Source organism: Pleurodeles waltl, chromosome 2_2 (assembly GCF_031143425.1).
Source record: "Pleurodeles waltl isolate 20211129_DDA chromosome 2_2, aPleWal1.hap1.20221129, whole genome shotgun sequence".
Classification (NCBI taxonomy): Eukaryota; Metazoa; Chordata; class Amphibia; order Caudata; family Salamandridae; genus Pleurodeles; species Pleurodeles waltl.
The window spans coordinates 681,817,220-681,835,367 of record NC_090439.1 but is presented as its reverse complement, the minus strand read 5'-3'; the positions used below and the strand labels follow the sequence as shown (position 1 = coordinate 681,835,367).

The 18,148-nt window shown below is 41.2% G+C and overlaps 1 protein-coding gene across 2 annotated transcripts in view; it reads right to left on the bottom strand.

Annotated features, from left to right (window-relative positions):
• The window catches only part of CLVS1 (clavesin 1), a 553,645-nt gene that overhangs the window by 468,951 nt on the left and 66,546 nt on the right, over positions 1-18,148 (bottom strand). For both annotated transcript variants that reach the window (XM_069220238.1, XM_069220237.1), the window contains exon 2: positions 6,215-6,832. In XM_069220238.1, the coding sequence (XP_069076339.1) occupies positions 6,215-6,603 (389 nt within the window). In that variant the 5' untranslated portion in view covers positions 6,604-6,832. The remainder of the gene's footprint in view (positions 1-6,214; positions 6,833-18,148) is intronic.

Sequence of the window (18,148 nt, the reverse complement as noted above, 5' to 3'; positions counted from 1 at the left end):
CAGGGCCATGAGGGTATTCTGTTGGGCTCAAGCGATTAAGGTTCTGAGGCATGCGGACATCAAAGAGCAAGACGAGGCACTGTTCAGAGCGGACGGGGTACACTTGTCGCAATTGGGAAATGCATACTATTTAACAGAGTTGAGGTACGGGGTAGGAGAGCTGTGGGGCGAGAAGGTGTGGTTCAGGGAACAAGCATAGACGTTTAAGGTAGTGATTCCCCCCCCAAAAAAATAATAATAAAGAGAGAGACAAGGGGTGTTTTTCCTGGGGTGGGGCAGCAAAACGCCAAGTGGGTTTTGCTGGATGGCAGAAGATGGGGGAGGGTGGAGAGCCAGATGCAGGCTTGACCACCCTTCCAAGGGGAAAAACAGGGAGGTGAATGAACAGAGTGGGGGAGGATCCACAAAGCAAGTAGGGCAAGAAAGGAATAGGGGAGTGTCTAGGGGAGGATAAGCGAAGAGAGGTTTTGGAAGAGAGAAAGATGATCAAGGAAATCTTGAAGAGTTGGGGTTCTTTAATGTTGGGGTATACAATGAAAGTTTAAATGATGTTTCTGTTTAAATCCTGTCCTAAAAAAATGACCTTTTACACTAATGATTGGTGTCACTGTAAGTGTGTCCTGAGAATATGATGCAGAACATGCAAACGCTGAGCGAGGGAGAGGAAGTGGAGGCAGGGAAGGGCCGCTATTCGACAGAGGTAGGAATTCGGGTGGAGTATTAGTGAATATCAAACAGCCTGCCTCACTTCACGTTCTCACCACAAGTCGTCCTTGAACATCCTATTTTCCAATACACCTTAGCATTTCTTCCATGACTATTGCACCCCAGAGACACACCTCGACGGTGCTTGGCAGGCTGCAGCTTCTGCGCTGTCTCCCACTTACGAGTTGCTGTTAGTCTCCTAAACCAGTCAGTCTCCGGCAGACAGTCACTGTGTCTAGCCTTGACCCCGTTCCCTCTCACTTCCTGACTGAGTGACCGTACATGCGCCAACATCTAGAGGCAGGCATCTGTGACGTGATGGTGCGAAGTGCACTTTTCACTATTTCCTGCCACAAGGGTGAGCTTTAATTGATCCACACTGCTGAGAGGTCAAATGCACAAGGGTCATAAGTGGAACTGCAGGCTTTCTGTCTCAGTCTCTTTATGACAAACTGGCACAGCATACTGCAAATGGATTCAGCATTCATTCAGCAGCTATTCTGAGTCCCTGTCAGCATAAACATATAGCGCGCCATTGACAAGAGGACTGCGCCACAGGAAGGTCACTTTCTATAAAGCTCCTGTAGTGCAGAATTCTCAAACATATCTACGAGGCAATGCAAAGCACCCTGCTTGGCTCTGCATGGTCTCATAGATATGGAGTAAGGCAAGGCAGCGCAAAGCACTGCCTTGCCTTACTGGACGTCATGGAGGCATTCCATGGGCGCTGCAGTAGGTTTTTCCACGCAACATGTGGGTTTTGACACATTCCCAGATTTACAAGCATCTGTACACCTGGGAATGTGTCAAAACTGTGCGCCTCCCCAGGGGAGGCGTAACGAGGAGAAATAGCTTTAGTTTTCCAAATTTTTCCCTCTTTGTATGAGTGCTTCATTCTGCAGTGCACATAGAAAGGGGAAAGCTCCTGCAATGATTGTTTTTGTGCAGGAACAAAAACAATTGTGCCACCAACGCAGACAGTGCAAGGATGCTTGCATTAGTACTAGGCACCAATTTGTGCACTGGCGTGGGCATAAAGGACAGGAATGCACTGTATTTCATTAATACGGTGCCTTCCTGCCCTTTCCTTTTGATGCAGGGCAGAGGAGCAAGAAGCCTTACGGTGCTGCACTGTGCCAAAGAGTTGTAAATAAGGCCCATAGCGTGTACCCTTTTGCGATATATATGTTTCTTGTTTTCTCACTAAAAAAACAACGTTTAATGTGTTGTTACAGTTAGGTTTTGAATTTACATGCACAAAACCATAGAAATTCAGCTGTTATAGTTAGAGTTATTTCAAGTAACTTTAGCTCATGCCCAAGGTAACTATAACTTGCACCCCTACATGCATATTTTCCTACCATTTTCTAATGCCATTAATGTTTGCGGGATCATAACTTTGGGGGACCTTTAGTTTTCTTTGGCACCATCCAGTGGGGTGTTCTGCAAGTTATTGGCGAGTCGGGCAGGAAGGGCAGCATCAGGACTGCTGAGTTCAGTGCTGACAGAAGGATGTGCAACAGGGGCCTTTTCATTATTTACCACACTAACACCATGAATTCCACAAAGGGTGCCTAGAGGAACCTTGTGAATGTCCATAGAATGCTATCCAAGATAGATTCCCAATCCAAAACGAAATACATTCTGTTTTTGTGCTGTCAGGCCCTGTTTGAATCATATAGAAGGGGCATTGCCAAGTGATGGACACATGGCAACATTCATTCTCTTATTTTACATTTCATTCTTCCCCCATGTTACTACTCCCCCCCTGATGTTTGCTTCTAGTAGTTTGAACGTCTACTGTATTCTACTCTGGGATATTTTTCTGAGTTCTTTTCTCTTCACTGATGTCAGGAGTAGTGTGATCGGTGCCTTGCTAATCAATTCAATATTAATCTTCATCTTCAATCAAGAGCAACAAGTTTCCAAGGAGTTTTTTTGTTAACCTTTTTAGTTTATTTATTCTTAATGGGACCTCTTAAGGACAGACTTAACACTTTCATGTATACTATTCTATGCAGGGTGGCAGTGTGGCTACAGAGGGTAATAATTTCTTCAAGCAATCAAGAAGGGGCTCCACAAATTTCTCAGCATCCACTCCTTAACAACGAGGATCATCAGAGAGCAGTCACTTGAAGACAAGGAGGTACAGTATTGTGAGCAGTTGAGTAGTATGCAGAGACTACTACTTGTTGAAGAATGAGTACAAGGTGATAGTTCCTCATTAAATACCTCCGCCACACATGTGCAAACATCATGTTGTGGACAGACAGAAGAAATTACGTTACTATTTTTTCTTTGGTGGAATGAGAACCTCGTAAAAGCTGTACACAATGTCCACACATGCACAAAACACACACAAATGCATATGTGAGCGCACCCCACACACACATACACACCTTCCCATTCTTATTTGGTCACTAACAAGCATAGGACCCCATGATTTAAGTTCCCCACGGGCAATTACAACCTTATTCCATATTGCTGTCAGATTAACAGTAGGAAGTCAAGCTTCCTGTGCGATACTCACCCCTTGAGATACATAAAAAAAACGTTTGGCTAGTATGACCACATTTCAGAGCATCAGAAAAATAAATCTTTGAAGCAAAATTGGAAGTGACATAAAAAAATCATATCAATACAAACTTTAAAACAAACAGAACTCCAACTTTAGGATATTTTGTCATACAATTTACCCTATTGTGGTGAAGACTGATCGAATATATTTTTCAATATATAACCCTGAGGCTCAACAAGAAAAGACATAGCACATTATCATGAACATTGGGCATCGGAAGCAAAAAAATAATGCTGTCATATTCTCATTGAGGAACAACTTCATAAAATATGCAGCCACGGATTAATCCTGTTAAATGGTCATCTACACAAAGGTTTTGAGCACAAAGCAATGATTAGGTGTATAAGTTATAGAAACAAGTTACCCGTGTGAAAACTAAAGCACTCAGATCACTTTTTCCAGATGTTGTTCACGATACAACTGCTTGCATTAATATGAAAGTCAGACTGTAGCATATTTGAAACCTATGTGAATGGATGGCACAACACACTTGTGACATTTTCAGATAAAAACCAAATCACTATAAGCATATTTATAGTCACTAAATCTTCTATCCCTAAATGTCTTTCATAAATTATCAAAGGATGGCACAATTAACCCATTGATTTATAAGATAAAGTTAACATCACCAAAAGCATATATTTAAACACTACTACTATGCTACAGATTTTCTCCACAATAGCACATACTGGATAGGAAGCCTATAGCAAATTTATTGGTCGGAATATTCAGCAGAGGGGCTACTGGCACTGTTTTCCGAAGTTTTCTTGTTAGAGTTTGGTCCAAAAGCTATACAAAATTTTAGGCCACCAATGGGCTCCTGTTTGACTCCACTTTAATGCTACATGTTCGAAGTTAATGTCATAAATGAAGCTCAAACTGCTTGAGGGTTTGTCATTTGTGAACTAGGGCTTAGAAATTGTGGAGATATTGGAACAAAATGCAAGTTGTCTTAGGTAGAAGAACTGATCTAGGATTGACAAAAGCTTTGCCATGGCTTGTACTTGCTGAAAAACTTCCTGCAGTCTATGCAAAGTTGGTATCACCACCAATAGAATCGTTCTTGTGCATTTACAATCCCATCAAAGAAAAAGATAAACATTATGGCAGGGAGAGAATTTCTGAAAATTGCATTAAGACATCTTTATAAGATGCTGAAGTCAAGCATTTACTTGCAATCATGCCCATTCTTTTCAAATCTAGCCTTTAAGAGAATATATATAAATATTTTGTTTTTATGTAACGCTTAATACTCTGCTACACAGAATGCTTCTAAGCAATCCCTGTTATGGACAATAAAGGAACTGAGGTACAGTGACATAAAACAGTTCTCCAATATCAAATAACTCGCCAAATGATGAAGACGCGATTAGAGCACAAATTTCCAGAGTATGGAGTGAACATCTTCTTGGTCACATCAAACACCATGGATGGTCTGCCTACAGATAATCTTCCCCGTCACACGTACAGTTTTATTCTTTGCCATATATCTAGTTAGGCCACCTTAACCCTGAGAAGCTTCTACTTTTTTAAAATGAAAGACAGAAGCATGAGAACACCAACTAAGTAGAATTATAGAGGACTAACTAATACTGAACAATTACGCACCCTTGTGAGAAGACATCATTCAATATACTTAAATAGGATAATGTTTACACCCAGACTACTTTAACATATTAGGCAGGTTTGATTGTGTTTATGTTGATCATGTAGGTTCTACCTCTAGACCACCAGTTGAACCTTACTATGTATATGAGTAGATTTTGGCATCCAAATTCAGCCTTGTCGGTCTGCTGAGCTGGCTTCAAATGGGCAAAACATGTTTTAGCATGCCATGATTTAATCCAGATGATTGAATTCTGTTAGACAATGGTTAGTAGAAAAATCAGTGAGTCATCACCCAAACTGTTGCCTGATCTAAATCATAAAGCAGGTTGAGGAAACCACTAAGGATCATATTTATGGGCTTTGTGGTGCACGACAGCACACCAATTCACCTTGCTGCGCTACCGTGCATCACAGGGAAAGGACAGGAATGTGCTGTATTAATCCAATACGTGCATTCGTGTCATTTCCCATTGTGCTAGCGCTCTTTTGGCAGCCTAACGTCAACGCAGGCAGCCTTGCACTGTGGTGCAAGTGCAAGGGTGTCTGCTTTGCATGCAGGATTGTTTTTGTGGAGGAAGGGACACCTTCCTGTACAGAAACAGAATAGAGAGGCTGTTTTATCTTTCTATGTGTGGTGCAGAATGCAGCACACATAAAAAAAGGAACCAACGAGGCGAAATAAAGATATGTCTCCTTGTTAGGCCTTTTCTGGGAAACCAAATCATTTTGGGGCATTCCCAGGTTTGCAAGTTCTTGTAAATTTGGGGATGCATCAAAATCCATGGATGTTGTGTGGGAACACCCACACAACACCCATAGAAATGCCTCCCCGGCGCAGAGTAACGTAATTCAGCAATTTGCTCTGTGCTACATTACTCGAGATTTATGAAGCCACGCAGGGTCACGCAACGTGGCCCTGCGTGGCTTCATAAGTCTCACTTAAGGTTTGTGTCACTCTTGCACGACATTGTGTGGTGCAAGAGTGACGCAAAGCAGGTCATAAATATAATCCTACATTTAGAAAATAACTAATTTCTAACTTAGATGTTTGAGAAGTAATTTCCAGTGACGTGTAAGATTTCACTAACATGACCTGATTGTCCTGTGCACATCTGCTATTGCCCTGCATTTGTTTCTACAGTCAAGCCTCACAACTGCCAGAAAATACTCAAATGTGACGAGATATTTTATCCACATAGCTGCATATAACTTCAAAAGGTATCACAACGATTACCAATACGCACTATGTGAGGCAACGTTTACTGTCTAGTCAACAATTTAGTGATTGGTGTAAAAAAATAGAAAGATTCTATCTACATTTACCTACTCTGATCCCAGTTGGCTGCAAAGATCAAGAGGATCTTCCTGCCGTAATGGTCTCGCTTTTCCAGCACCCCAGGAAATCCGTCCATTAATGCTCGTTTTATTCCAGGATCATCTGGCTTGAAGTTTTTGAACATGTCCAGGTTCAGCTGGCGGTACTGGAAGTACTGAGCCAGTAACCTAAAGGCTTCCATTTGGTTGAATTTCCTGGCTCGGAGAAACCTCAACAAAAAGGCATCATCTGTACGTAGAAACCCAATGTCAGGTCTGGTAATAATCATGTCTTTGACCTGCTGGATATCCTGGTGCAATGTCTCTGTGTTCTCATTGAGTTCCAGGCGGGCCTTTTCAATAGTTTCTGGGCAAAGCCCAGCTTGTAAGTGTGTCATCTTTACACACTGTTTCTTTCCAAACCAAAAACCTTTGATGACCCAGCAGGAAAAATACTGATCCCATCCAGCTTACAGTCTGCCTGGAATACGATCCATGAAAAGATATCCGAAAAAGAACTTTTCTTGAAAACAATGAAAAAAGAAGAACAATTTACATCCTTGGCTGAAAGAGGAGAACACTCCCCTTTAGAAGAAAATCCTCTACAGTGTAGTGTAGATGGTATCCCTACAAAAGCAAGAAAAACAAATTTAGTATTAATGCTCAAAATAAAGTACAACAACCCAAATGACATCACCAAAACTGATAGACTGCATTACATGCTTGAGTCCCACGTTGATCAAATGCTGCAGGGAAGAAAATAAGCTCAAATCATTAAGACACACACTGCTTGTGACAATGCACTCCTCTCCTATAATATAGGTTTTCGTTGATCCATTTTGATAGGTGTATCATCCTGTATCAAACTATACTGCGTATTTCATGATAATTGTTACCTGATGGCTTCAGGCCATTATACAGCTTCATTCCAAACATCATGCGTTCCCCTAAAAACGTACTTGAGAGATTGACTAGAACTCGTTGAACTCTTGGGGGCAGATTCAGTAAAAGTTCATGCAAAACAACGCAGCAATTTCATGAACGAGAAAGAGCTCAGCAGCACCATATTTACAAAAATATATCACTAGTCAACTCTCTCCTGCACTGCAGCTCTTGTGGAATCCTAATGCCAATGGAGGCACCATTGCTCCGTGATGCAAAAGTGCCTGTGTTGACGCAGATATGCTAATTTTAAATTATTAATTAATATTTATGTGTCTTGATTAACGAAAAGCTTGTAGAGAAATTAATTGTAGGGAATTTAATGTGCAAGTCAAAAATGTGCCCACGGGGTATGGAAGCCACTTATGCTAACGTTGTACTAAAATAACTAAAAATGTGTTAAGTGCTGAAAATATGTAAGAATAATGTAGTAATATGTCATATTGAGATGTATAACCTATGTTTTGCATTAATTTGTAGAATTAACTTAGCTGAAGTTATGGCCTAGTCTTTTCCAGGCCTCACACAAGAAGCTGAAATTCTAGCGCACTGCAGAAAAGCCGGTGCATAACCTGACCCTGAACCACCCCATGTTAAAGTTGCTTAGCTAGAATTTTCTGTAATGTACTGACGGACAGGAGATGATGAAGTCAAATTGATACAATTATGTGTAGAGTAGGCTAAATGTACTTTCCCAGGGCTTGAACAATGGGAGCACTGACTGAAGAGGCGCATGCAACATTTTCGATACCTGAAGAGCCGGATGATGAAGACATCGTACAGTGGACCAATCCTTAAACTGAGAAAGAAGAAATATTAGAACTCATAGATTTGTGAAATTAGTATTATAGGTTAGAGTAGTATCTGCTTATTGACTGACTAATTAGAAATTAGGGGGATGGACTGAGAAACTCTAATAAAAAGTCATGACAATGGGCTAAAACTTCAGATGCATGAGAATAGGGGTGAGATGCTGTCGACGTCAGGAGACGCGGTTCGAGATTCTGTCATTGGGCTCATGCTTTTGAAAGCCTGATGTGTTGCTGATCTATTGATGACCCGAAGACGAAGAATGACTTTGTTACTGATCCATTCCGTGGATAGGCAGCTATGACAATGTGACTGACTAACTTTGTGCCTTTTCTTCTAGGTACCAAATGCGCTGTTTTCTAGTTTTTCTCTTAGCTAGATGTTTTCCAAATTCACGTTTTCTAAATTGCTTTGCATGAAGTCCCACATGCTAATGCCAATCTTGGTTAGTTAAGGGTCTTTCGGGTGACTTGCTGTGACGAATGATTGACGGACAGATTTGCTGAACTCTGCTATTAATGCTGCTATATTCATCTTTATTGGCTTATGTTGAGCATTCAAGCATATGTATTCTCAAGTTTTGATTAGATTGTGTTATTGGTGGTTGCTAATAAACAAATTCTGAGCTGACTAAATAATGTTTGAGTTAACCAGATGCATTAGAATTGTAATTAATAGGGAAATAAAAATTGTTAAACGCTTCATTGAGTTGTGGTTATTCATGAAATGATGGTTCTAATTGTTTTGGTGACTAATGATTCTCTTAGTGGTTATTGATTTATTACATTGATTATTGATTCCATTGGTCACTGCATGATTAGGATACTCCATGCGATCCAAAAGGTTAATCGGCCTATACGCGTCCCCTTGTAAGTTTACTTATTAAGGACCAGGCGCGTTTGTAGTTTTGGTAGCAGCTTGATGGTTAGTTTCCTTGGAGAACTAGTTATGTGATGACCGATGTTTATGGTGGTAGCTTAGGTTAAGGTTAGTTGTTCGTTTTTTTATGAGGTTTGAACTTTGTTTTTCTAAAATGACAATTGTAGCAAAGATGATGTCCCCTTAAGCCCAGAAAAGACTTTCCCAGATCCTGGATCCCGCTAGTAAAGATGGGTATGTTTTCGGCGTACTTGTGATAGTGTGAAAGTGGTAGGTTACGCTTGCAAAGGCTTAAGCAAATCGCAGGTAAATTGTGATGTAAGAGAGGTAAAGTAGGGAGTTTGCATACTCCAGTTGAAGTTTCGTAAGAGTGTGTGTACTCTGCAGTATGAGAGTAGGGAAGTTGTCGAACTTCATATGTGTGTGGCACTTTGAGAAAAAAAATTGTCCACATGGTTGTTGCTGATGTACGGACCCTGCGTGGTCTTAGACTCCGGAGTATATTGACAAGTGTAGGAGACACTTGGTTATATGTTGTAATCTGTCTGGTTTAGTAGGTTGATCGGGCGTGGTCAACAAGTCGGTGTGTGAGTTAAGCAAGTAAGAGAAATGTTTCAACTGAGATTTGGTGAGTCCTATGTGCACCAGGACAGACCCATTGATCAGTTGAGAGTGAAATTCGCAGGTTGAATTTTACTCGCGAATGTGGGAGACTGAGAAAGAGGAATAGCTACATGACAGAGAGGGCCATTAGTGAAAATCCGTAAGGTCTCTGAAGCGATTTTGTACCCTTTTCTGTAGTAAACCAGCAGGTTTGTTTTGATTATTGGTTTTTGGATTAGTGCTCCCAATATTTTGCATTAGTTCTGTGTGAGTTGAAGTTTAGGAAGACAAGCCGCAAGACTTTGTCAGCCGCAGTGTGTGAGTGTGACGTCAGAGTGTGCCACGCTGGGATAGGTTGGTTAGTGCGAAGAGTCGGGAGCGGATTGGCAGCCGTCCGTCAGAGACAACTGGTTGAGCGACTAGGTGAAAGGAATCTTGGGAGTAAATGTCATTTCCTTATTGAATCAAATACACAAAAGACAGAGAAAATAAAGTTTTTCAAGGCGTTCAGAAGTGCCATGAAGGGTGATTCTTACATTAAGGCGACAGTTGGGGAGCCAACCCCACCAGAAAATTCTCCGGCATATATTGTGATGGAGGAGCGAGGTGTCACGCCATGCCTTTGGTTAAAACAGTGGTGCAAATTGACAGAGAAACAGGGATCTTTAGTGTTTCCAGAACATGGACAGTTTAATTTGAGAATATTGGATCAGTTGCGAATGACATTATATGAGACAAAGCCACTTCCGAGGCCAGCACAGTTTGAGGCTTTAGCAGTTTGGGAAGCTTGTAGCCAGACAGCAGCAAAAGATGAAATTCCAGAGGAGAATAAGAAAGGTAGAAAAGTCCTTGGCAGAAGCAAGGTGGGATTGGGAACAGAAGAAGTGGAGAACTGAGACATTGCAAAGTGTTAAGTTGTTTCCTGCTATTGCAGAAGGAGATGAGTCTGATGAGAATGAAGATACGAGCAAGAGAGAGAAGAGTTTGTCAGGGGGTAAAAAGAAGAAAAGACCTATGTAGAAGAAGAAGAAAACTCAGATGTCGAGGATCTTATTACACAATTGTTGAGAGACTGATCTCTGCCATATGCAGCGCATGTAGGGGGTCCGAGTACTAGTTCTGCTCCAACTGCTCCAGCACAAGTGTCAGGAACAGTGGGACCAGTGCAGACAGATAATGGTCAAGTACAAGGGCTAGTACAGAGTACTCCTAATGCAGTGACTACATCAGTGGTCCAAGCGCAGATGCACCCACCATTGATACAGAGAATGTATCCAGATGTACCAGTTCTTGAGACAACTTCGAATTTAGTGGTGCCGACGAAGCAAGTGGTTCCGAGGCCGATGCTAGTTCAGACTGAGCCGACTCCAATGTTGTTGCCTCAGGGACAGGGTTTGCCGAAGTTTACGCCAACGAGAGGGACACAGTCAGACGTGACACCAGTGATGAATCAGAACATGGGAGTAATCCTTCCACAAAATGCACGCGTCAGAGCAGCACCAGATGCAATATCGTTGTCAATTACAGTTGGCCCAGCGGTACCATTGTTTGCGCAAAAGAAAACAATCACAGGATATCGGGGTAAACTATCACAGAACCTCATGAGGAGGGGAGTGAGTGATCATGTGCAGGTGGTATCATCTATGGGTCAGACCCTTGATGGATCTAGACCTTTAATGGATCTCAGTCCACTTGTTGTGCTTCCAAATGCGGTAAATGGCCCAAGTGCAGGTCAGAGCTTGAAGCTTTTGACACCGTAGACTCCAAGTGCAGTGGTACAACAGGTGCCAATGCTGAATGAGAGAAACATCTCATTACAGGGATTGACTGCACAACAATTGAGTGAATGGTTGGAAAGTTTAAATACTTCTCAAAATACTTCCAAGGGTGAAGAGCAGATAAATCATGTAAGATTAGATACAGAAATAGCTGAGCTAGTTGAAGGAACGATGGGGGTGAACAGATTGGAATCCTACACAGAAGAAGAGTTGAAGTACTTGTGTCCAAGGATTACAAGGGAAGTGAGCAAGATACATCAGAAATTGGCAGATCTGGCAGACAAACATAACATAGAGATTGAGAGAACCAAACGTTTGAAAAGGAGTTACAGGTTAGATTTTGAGGCAAAGGATTTCAAGCACATGAGGTCAGCAGGGATGAAGGCGCATCTAAAAGAATTATTGCAGAGTGCTCAGATTTGGGGAGCATTAGAGAAGTGGGAAGGCCGATGGGCAAAGAAGGATAAACAGAAACAAAATCCACAAGAAGGGTCTGAAGGTGTTCAGAAAGAAAAGGATCCACTAAAGATATTACAGATGAGGGAAATTCCAGGGGGGCAGTTTGTTCATGTCCCATGGCATAGGAGTGATATACTGTCATTCACAAACGATTATCCAAAACTGAGAGAGAAACCGGTTGAGTGGTACCAGCAGAGAGATAGATTTGTGAAGCTTTCTAAATGTCTGTGGTAAACACATTGTTGGAAATAGTGGTTCCAGCTGACTTATGGGTTAAGCGCAAGAGAGCAGTTGTTTGGCCAACAATGAACCAGAAAGGGATAAGGTTACAGGTGCACCATCACCAGAAGTGATGAAACATTATTATAAGGTGATTGAGATCCTGAAGACGAGAATTTTGCCTAAAAATATTGACTGGCAGAGGATTGACAGGACAGTGCAGGAGACAAAAGAGTCAATACATACCTATTATGAGAAATTGTTGAAAGCCTTCAAGGAGTACAGTGTCAAAGAGGCAATTGAGCCAAAGGACATGTTGCACTTTGTGTTCAGGTTCGTCAAAGGATTGAGACCAGAAATAGGACAGATGATTAAGAGTCATATGATTTGCTGGCAAGCAAAGCCAATTGATGAGATGTTGCAGTATGTGAAATACTGTAGTGATGAAATTGAGTTGAAGCAGAAAAAGTTGAAGGAAAAGGTGATGGTGATGCAAATCAAAGCAGCTCAGACAGGAGTGCAAGGAGCCTTAGTGCAACAAATGCCACAGCAGCAGGGAACTGTAATGTTCCAACCTCAGATGAGAGGTAGGGGTCAAGGAGTCAATATGAATCGTGGTCCAGGTTTAAGTACTGTAGTGGTTCAAAATGATGGGCGAGGGATGAAAAAGATGTTACTGTGTCATCTGTGCGGAAACGTGGGACATTGGAAGCAAGAGTGTCCGATGATGGTGCAGGATGGTGTTGTTCAGCAAGGTGGTGATGTCAATACATTTCGAACTGTGAAAGTCCCTAGAATAAGAGGACTTAATCGGAATGTTCAGAATCAAGTGCAGAATTTTCAATCCATGCAACAGGTGCAAGTGCCGCGTGCACATGTGACACAGTTGCAACCAATGCAGCAGCAGATTCCCATGGTACCTAGACAGCAAATGCAGATACCTCAAGCCCCGATGGAACAGCAACAGATGATGCTTACTCAGCAGGTCACAGGTCAGAAACAAGACAGAAGTAATGACACAGTGCACCAATTCCCATTACATAGTGAGAATGAAATAAACGATGAATGGATGAGTATAAGTTCGAATGAAGAGCCATGTATGCTTGCAGCGTCCTTAGAAGTAGATCAGAGAGGACCTTTTGTGAAGGGAAAGGTGATGGATCACAGAGTCTCATTCTTAGTGGACACAGGAGCTACGCGCTCTACAGTGAGAAGTGTAGAAGTTCTGAATTTACCTCTTTCAGGTAGAACAGTTAAGGTTGTGGGTGTAGCAAACAGACAACTGACAAATCTGATCACAGATCCAGTTCAGGTTGAGATTGGCAACTTCCAGGGACTGTATAAGTTTGTAGTCTGTGACTCAAGTCCGGTATCCTTACTGGGGAGAGACTTACTGTGTAAGACAAAATGCTCCATTAGTTGTTCGACAGTTGGAATAGAGGTTCAGACTAATAGGGATGATGAGGAAGAACAGACCTATGAAACAGCAAATGAAAATGTTAATGAAGAGAACCCATTGATTGAGTTTTTCCCGATGTTTACTGTGAAAGAATTGCATGCAGACTTGCAGGGAACAGTACAGGAAAATGCGTGGGACCTGACAGTTAAAGAAGTGGGCTTAATCAAAGAAGTGGAGCCGATTAAGATCACTTTGAAGCCGAATGTAGTGTTTCCGCAGCTTCCACAATATAACATGGCACAAGATGTTGTGATTAAAGTGGCTCAGATAATTTGAGATTTTCTAAAACAAGGGGTTTTGAAAGAAGTGTTGAGCAGTCCATGTAATTCACTGATAATGGGCTTAAAGAAACCATGTGGGAAAGTGCGCATCATGCAGGACTTGCAAAAAGTGAATGACATGGTGGTCAAGTGTTGTCCTGTAGTGCCGAACCCAGCAGTTATACTGTTTCAGATTCCTTGAGATGCTGTGTGGTTCACAGCAGTTGACTTGTCACAAGCTTTCTTTTCTGTGCTTCTTCATGAGGATAGTCAGTTTCGAATTGCTAGACAGAGTCTACAGCTGGTGCAGACTTCCACAAGGGTATACAGAGTCACCGTCTTTGTTCAATCAAATCTTGAAAAATAATTTCGAGTCATTGGAACTACCGTACTAATCGACTCTAGTGCAGTACATTGATGATTTGCTGATCGCATCCAAGACAAAGGACGAGTGTAAGTATGGCTCGACTGCCCTGTTAAATCATTTGGGAAAATTCAGACATAAAGTGTCAACTTTGAAAATGCAGTACTGTCAGAAGTTAGTGAAATACTTGGGACACCAGATTGAGAAAGGGTCAAGGAGAATCTCCAGAGAAAGAATTACACTGATACAGCAGAGAAGTCCACCGACTTCACAAAGATGTCAGAATGTTTTTGGGAATGGTGGGATATTGTCGTCAGTGGATTCCAAATTTTGCTGAGATTGCCAAACCATTGCCAAACCATTGCAACAGCTGACACACAAGGATGTCACAGATCCCATTACGTTAGATGAAGATCAGATGAAAGCGTTTACTGAATTGAGAGAGAGTTTGTGCAGAGCTCCAGCGTTGGGAATGTCTGATTATACAAAGCCATTTACATTGTTTTGTCATGAGCGTGATGCTTTCATGGAGGTGCTTATCGCCCAGTAGCCTATTTTTCAGCTACCTTGGACCCACTCACAGCAGCTTTACCAGGCTGTTTGCGGGCAGTTGCCACAGTTGGTCAAAGCCTTTCTCAATGTGACTGAGTAGTGATGGGATACCCTTTGAAGGTAATGGTACCACACTCTGTCAACTGCAAAATGCAGCACACATGGAAAGAGGAAGTAACGAGGAGAAATAAATATATTTTTCCTTGTTGAGTCTCTTGGGTAGGCGCACCATTTTAGCACAAACCCAGATTTACTGGCTTTTGTAAATCTGGGATTGTATCAGAATACATTGGCGGAAGCATAGGAATGCCCATTCTCCACCAATGTAACGCCTTCATGATGCACTGTAATGCAATGCCACACAAGGCGCAGCTTTGTGTTACTTTTATTTTCACAAAGCCAAGCTAGGCAATGCAAATCTGGCCTAGTGCAGCTTGGTAAACCTTGACTAGCATTTCATTTAAATTCCATTGTTGTGTTGAAAAAAACGTGGACTACTATTCATGTTTGGCTTCCAACCTGTTCCATAATGGGCATATAAAAAAAACCACACACTGAATTAAATAAATCAGTAATTAAGGATACATTACAATTTTTGTAATTGTTAATAACTGCAATCTACTAGATGTTGTAAAGGCCACTCGATTGAGGATGCTATTTCATGCACAGAGTATATTAATTTAAAGGTATTGATCAGAGACTGCGCTATACAAATGTGGAATATACACAAGCGCTCTCTTTGACACAAAGCAGTGAAATGATTTGACTAGCATTGCTTTTCTCAGGATGAATGGTCCCAAGGGCCCAACACCTATCAATTTACCCTCATACACTACAGTTTTACTTTATGAATAGTCAGTTGTTCTAGTTAATTTGAACAGATATGGGCCCATGCATGGCTTCAAAATATATTGTTGAAACATTGGTCATTATTTCCATTACAAATGTACATTCATGCAGGAAGGAAAATCTCGTTTTATCAGTTTCATGGGGATTTTTGTCCATTCATGAAACTGCCAGAACGCATAACAGTTCTTTTTAACTAAAAATATGCGCACTGAGCACATAAGCGCTACATAAATACAATAGATATCTGCACATCAGCAGTTACTAGTCCAATTTTTAGAAATATGGGAACATAAGCAGAAATAGTTCACCCCAAGGTTCACCATGCAAGACAAAGACAAAAAGAACTTGATTGTGGCACACAAATATATAGAGGGACTGGGAATTGATTCTACACCCCTAATTATTCCCATTCAGTCTCACTATTTCTCAAGTGGGAACTTTGGCAAACATATATAACCCTTTATTACAAATCACAAGAAGCTTTTAAAAATATTATAATTTCCAAATTGGACCCAAATGATAACCCACTACAATCCACGCTCTACACCATATAAAACACCACACTAGTAATGCACTAGTAATGCACGGGAGAGCAATGAGTGACTCATAAGGCCTTATTTAGAGTTTGATGGAGAAGGTAATCTGTCAAAAAGTGCTGGATGTCCCATCCACTAGGGGTGTCATTGACTATAATGCACTTGTAATACAGCGGATGGGACATCTGTCATGTTTTTGATGGAGTAACCTGTCTGCTAAGCTCTAAGTAAGGCTATAACTTTGCAGAAAGACACAATCTGTGCTCTTCACACCTAACAACATACCACTTAAACTGTATCCACTGCACAAGGTATTCCATTGGGTCTCATGTGGTAAATACAAAATACTCATTTACACAGTAATTACACAATATGTATTCCTCTCTGGTACCTACTTACATGGATTTAGTTTTGTGGTAGCCCTACCACTACTGAATAAATGAAATGCTCATCCTCTCTTCCCCTTCGTACAGCTCCATTTCTCAACTTCCTTTCTATTCAAAGGAAAGCTGTGAGCACATATTTTTTCAACGATTTCACATTATCACTCCTCAGTTTAGAGCTTGAGAAGCGTTTCATCAAAATTCAAAATATTCAAAATTTTAAACGATGATTTCAAAATCAGTAAAAATAGGAAAGGACCTAGCTGCATTGCAGGAGTGTCAATTGACAATTTAGAGGGTGTTCACCCAGTTGCACAATGCAGTGAGGAGCAACACGTTGCTGGGATGCATGATACAACACGTTCATTCCCACAGTCATCATTTATAAATCTATCTGTGGCACTCATTTTCTACTTCTGGGGGAGCTTGTCTTGCACCACGCACCCCATTACTAGTCTGTCCTGAAATCCCATTCTTGTCCTTACGTCTTGTTCTCCCATTATCCTGCTGCCTGTTCCCTTTGTTAACTCTTAGCATAAGACTCATTCTGTGCTATGCTCCGCTCCTCTTCCTCTCTGCAGATTTTTCTGACTGGAAGCATCTTCCATTTCCCTCCATCAGGCACAGGACTCCTTTTTTGCTCCCTGTCTTTTCTTTCACTGTGTTTGCTGCACTTTGGTGCTGATGAAGTTTTAAAAAAATGTGGGCAATTTTGGGAAGTCCAAGGCTTCACTACTTTGACTATCCTTAGTTTTTGATAAATTTGAACCCCCGACGTGCCTGTGTGTCAGTCAGTGTTGCATCTTTTTGAAGCAACAGAATTTTGACTCCTCACAATCAATGTGTTTCGAATAATTCACAAAGCAAACCTACAAGCACAATTATTTAGTCACAGAAAGAAGTAAAAAGCAAAAACATTCAATTTACCACCTTGAGAAGAATAATAGTTGAGCAAATTACAGTGTCTTGACTATTCCGACCTTTGGTCTGAAGACCACTTGTGTTCTCAATTATTTCTGTCCTGATGATGACGTTGATAATTAATAACAGGATCGAAATGTGTCGACATTAAAGCAACAGACTGGGAATTGGCCTATTGAATGGGGGACATAGCAATATGGTTGCCAGTAACATGTGCTAATTGAATTTCCAGACGGGAATCATTGTTTCTGTGCGTACACACATGTATTTACCTGCATTTGTTGTTCAATGTGTGATCACGTGCCACACTGAATGCTTTTTACTTGACTGTTTTGGCAATTAGATAATTGTGCTTGTTAGTTGGCTTTGTGAATTATTTGATCCACATTACTTGTGATGAGTCAAATTTATTTGGATCAAAAATACAATATATTTGACCATAGTGAAGCACTGTTGCATTCACATATGATTGCCGAGATTCCTATTGGCATTTTGAGTTGCCTTTGTCATTTTGTACTATAACCTGATATGAGAACAAAAGGATGCAATGTAGCAGCCACAGAAGCAAATAATAATCTTGATGATATGCCTTTTCAACAAAAGTTCAGAATCAATTAAAATGCCTACGTTTCAGACTATCTCTTCAGGTCGCCAGGCGACCTTGTGGGAGTTAGGCTTATCCACTTATATCTTACGTTTTGATGAATTACGTTTTAATAAGTTAGCTGTCATACAATATTCAATAGAAGGTAGTGCTACTGCGATGAAGGACGGAGATCTCAAATCCTTCTTATTGTGACAGTGCATCTTCATCAAGAACTGTGTGTCGTGCTCATATATTAAAAAGCCAGTCATACGCAAGACCTTGAGGGTCACCAACAATCTGATATAAAGCTTAAAATGGATGTGGAAGGTTTGCAACCTTCGCT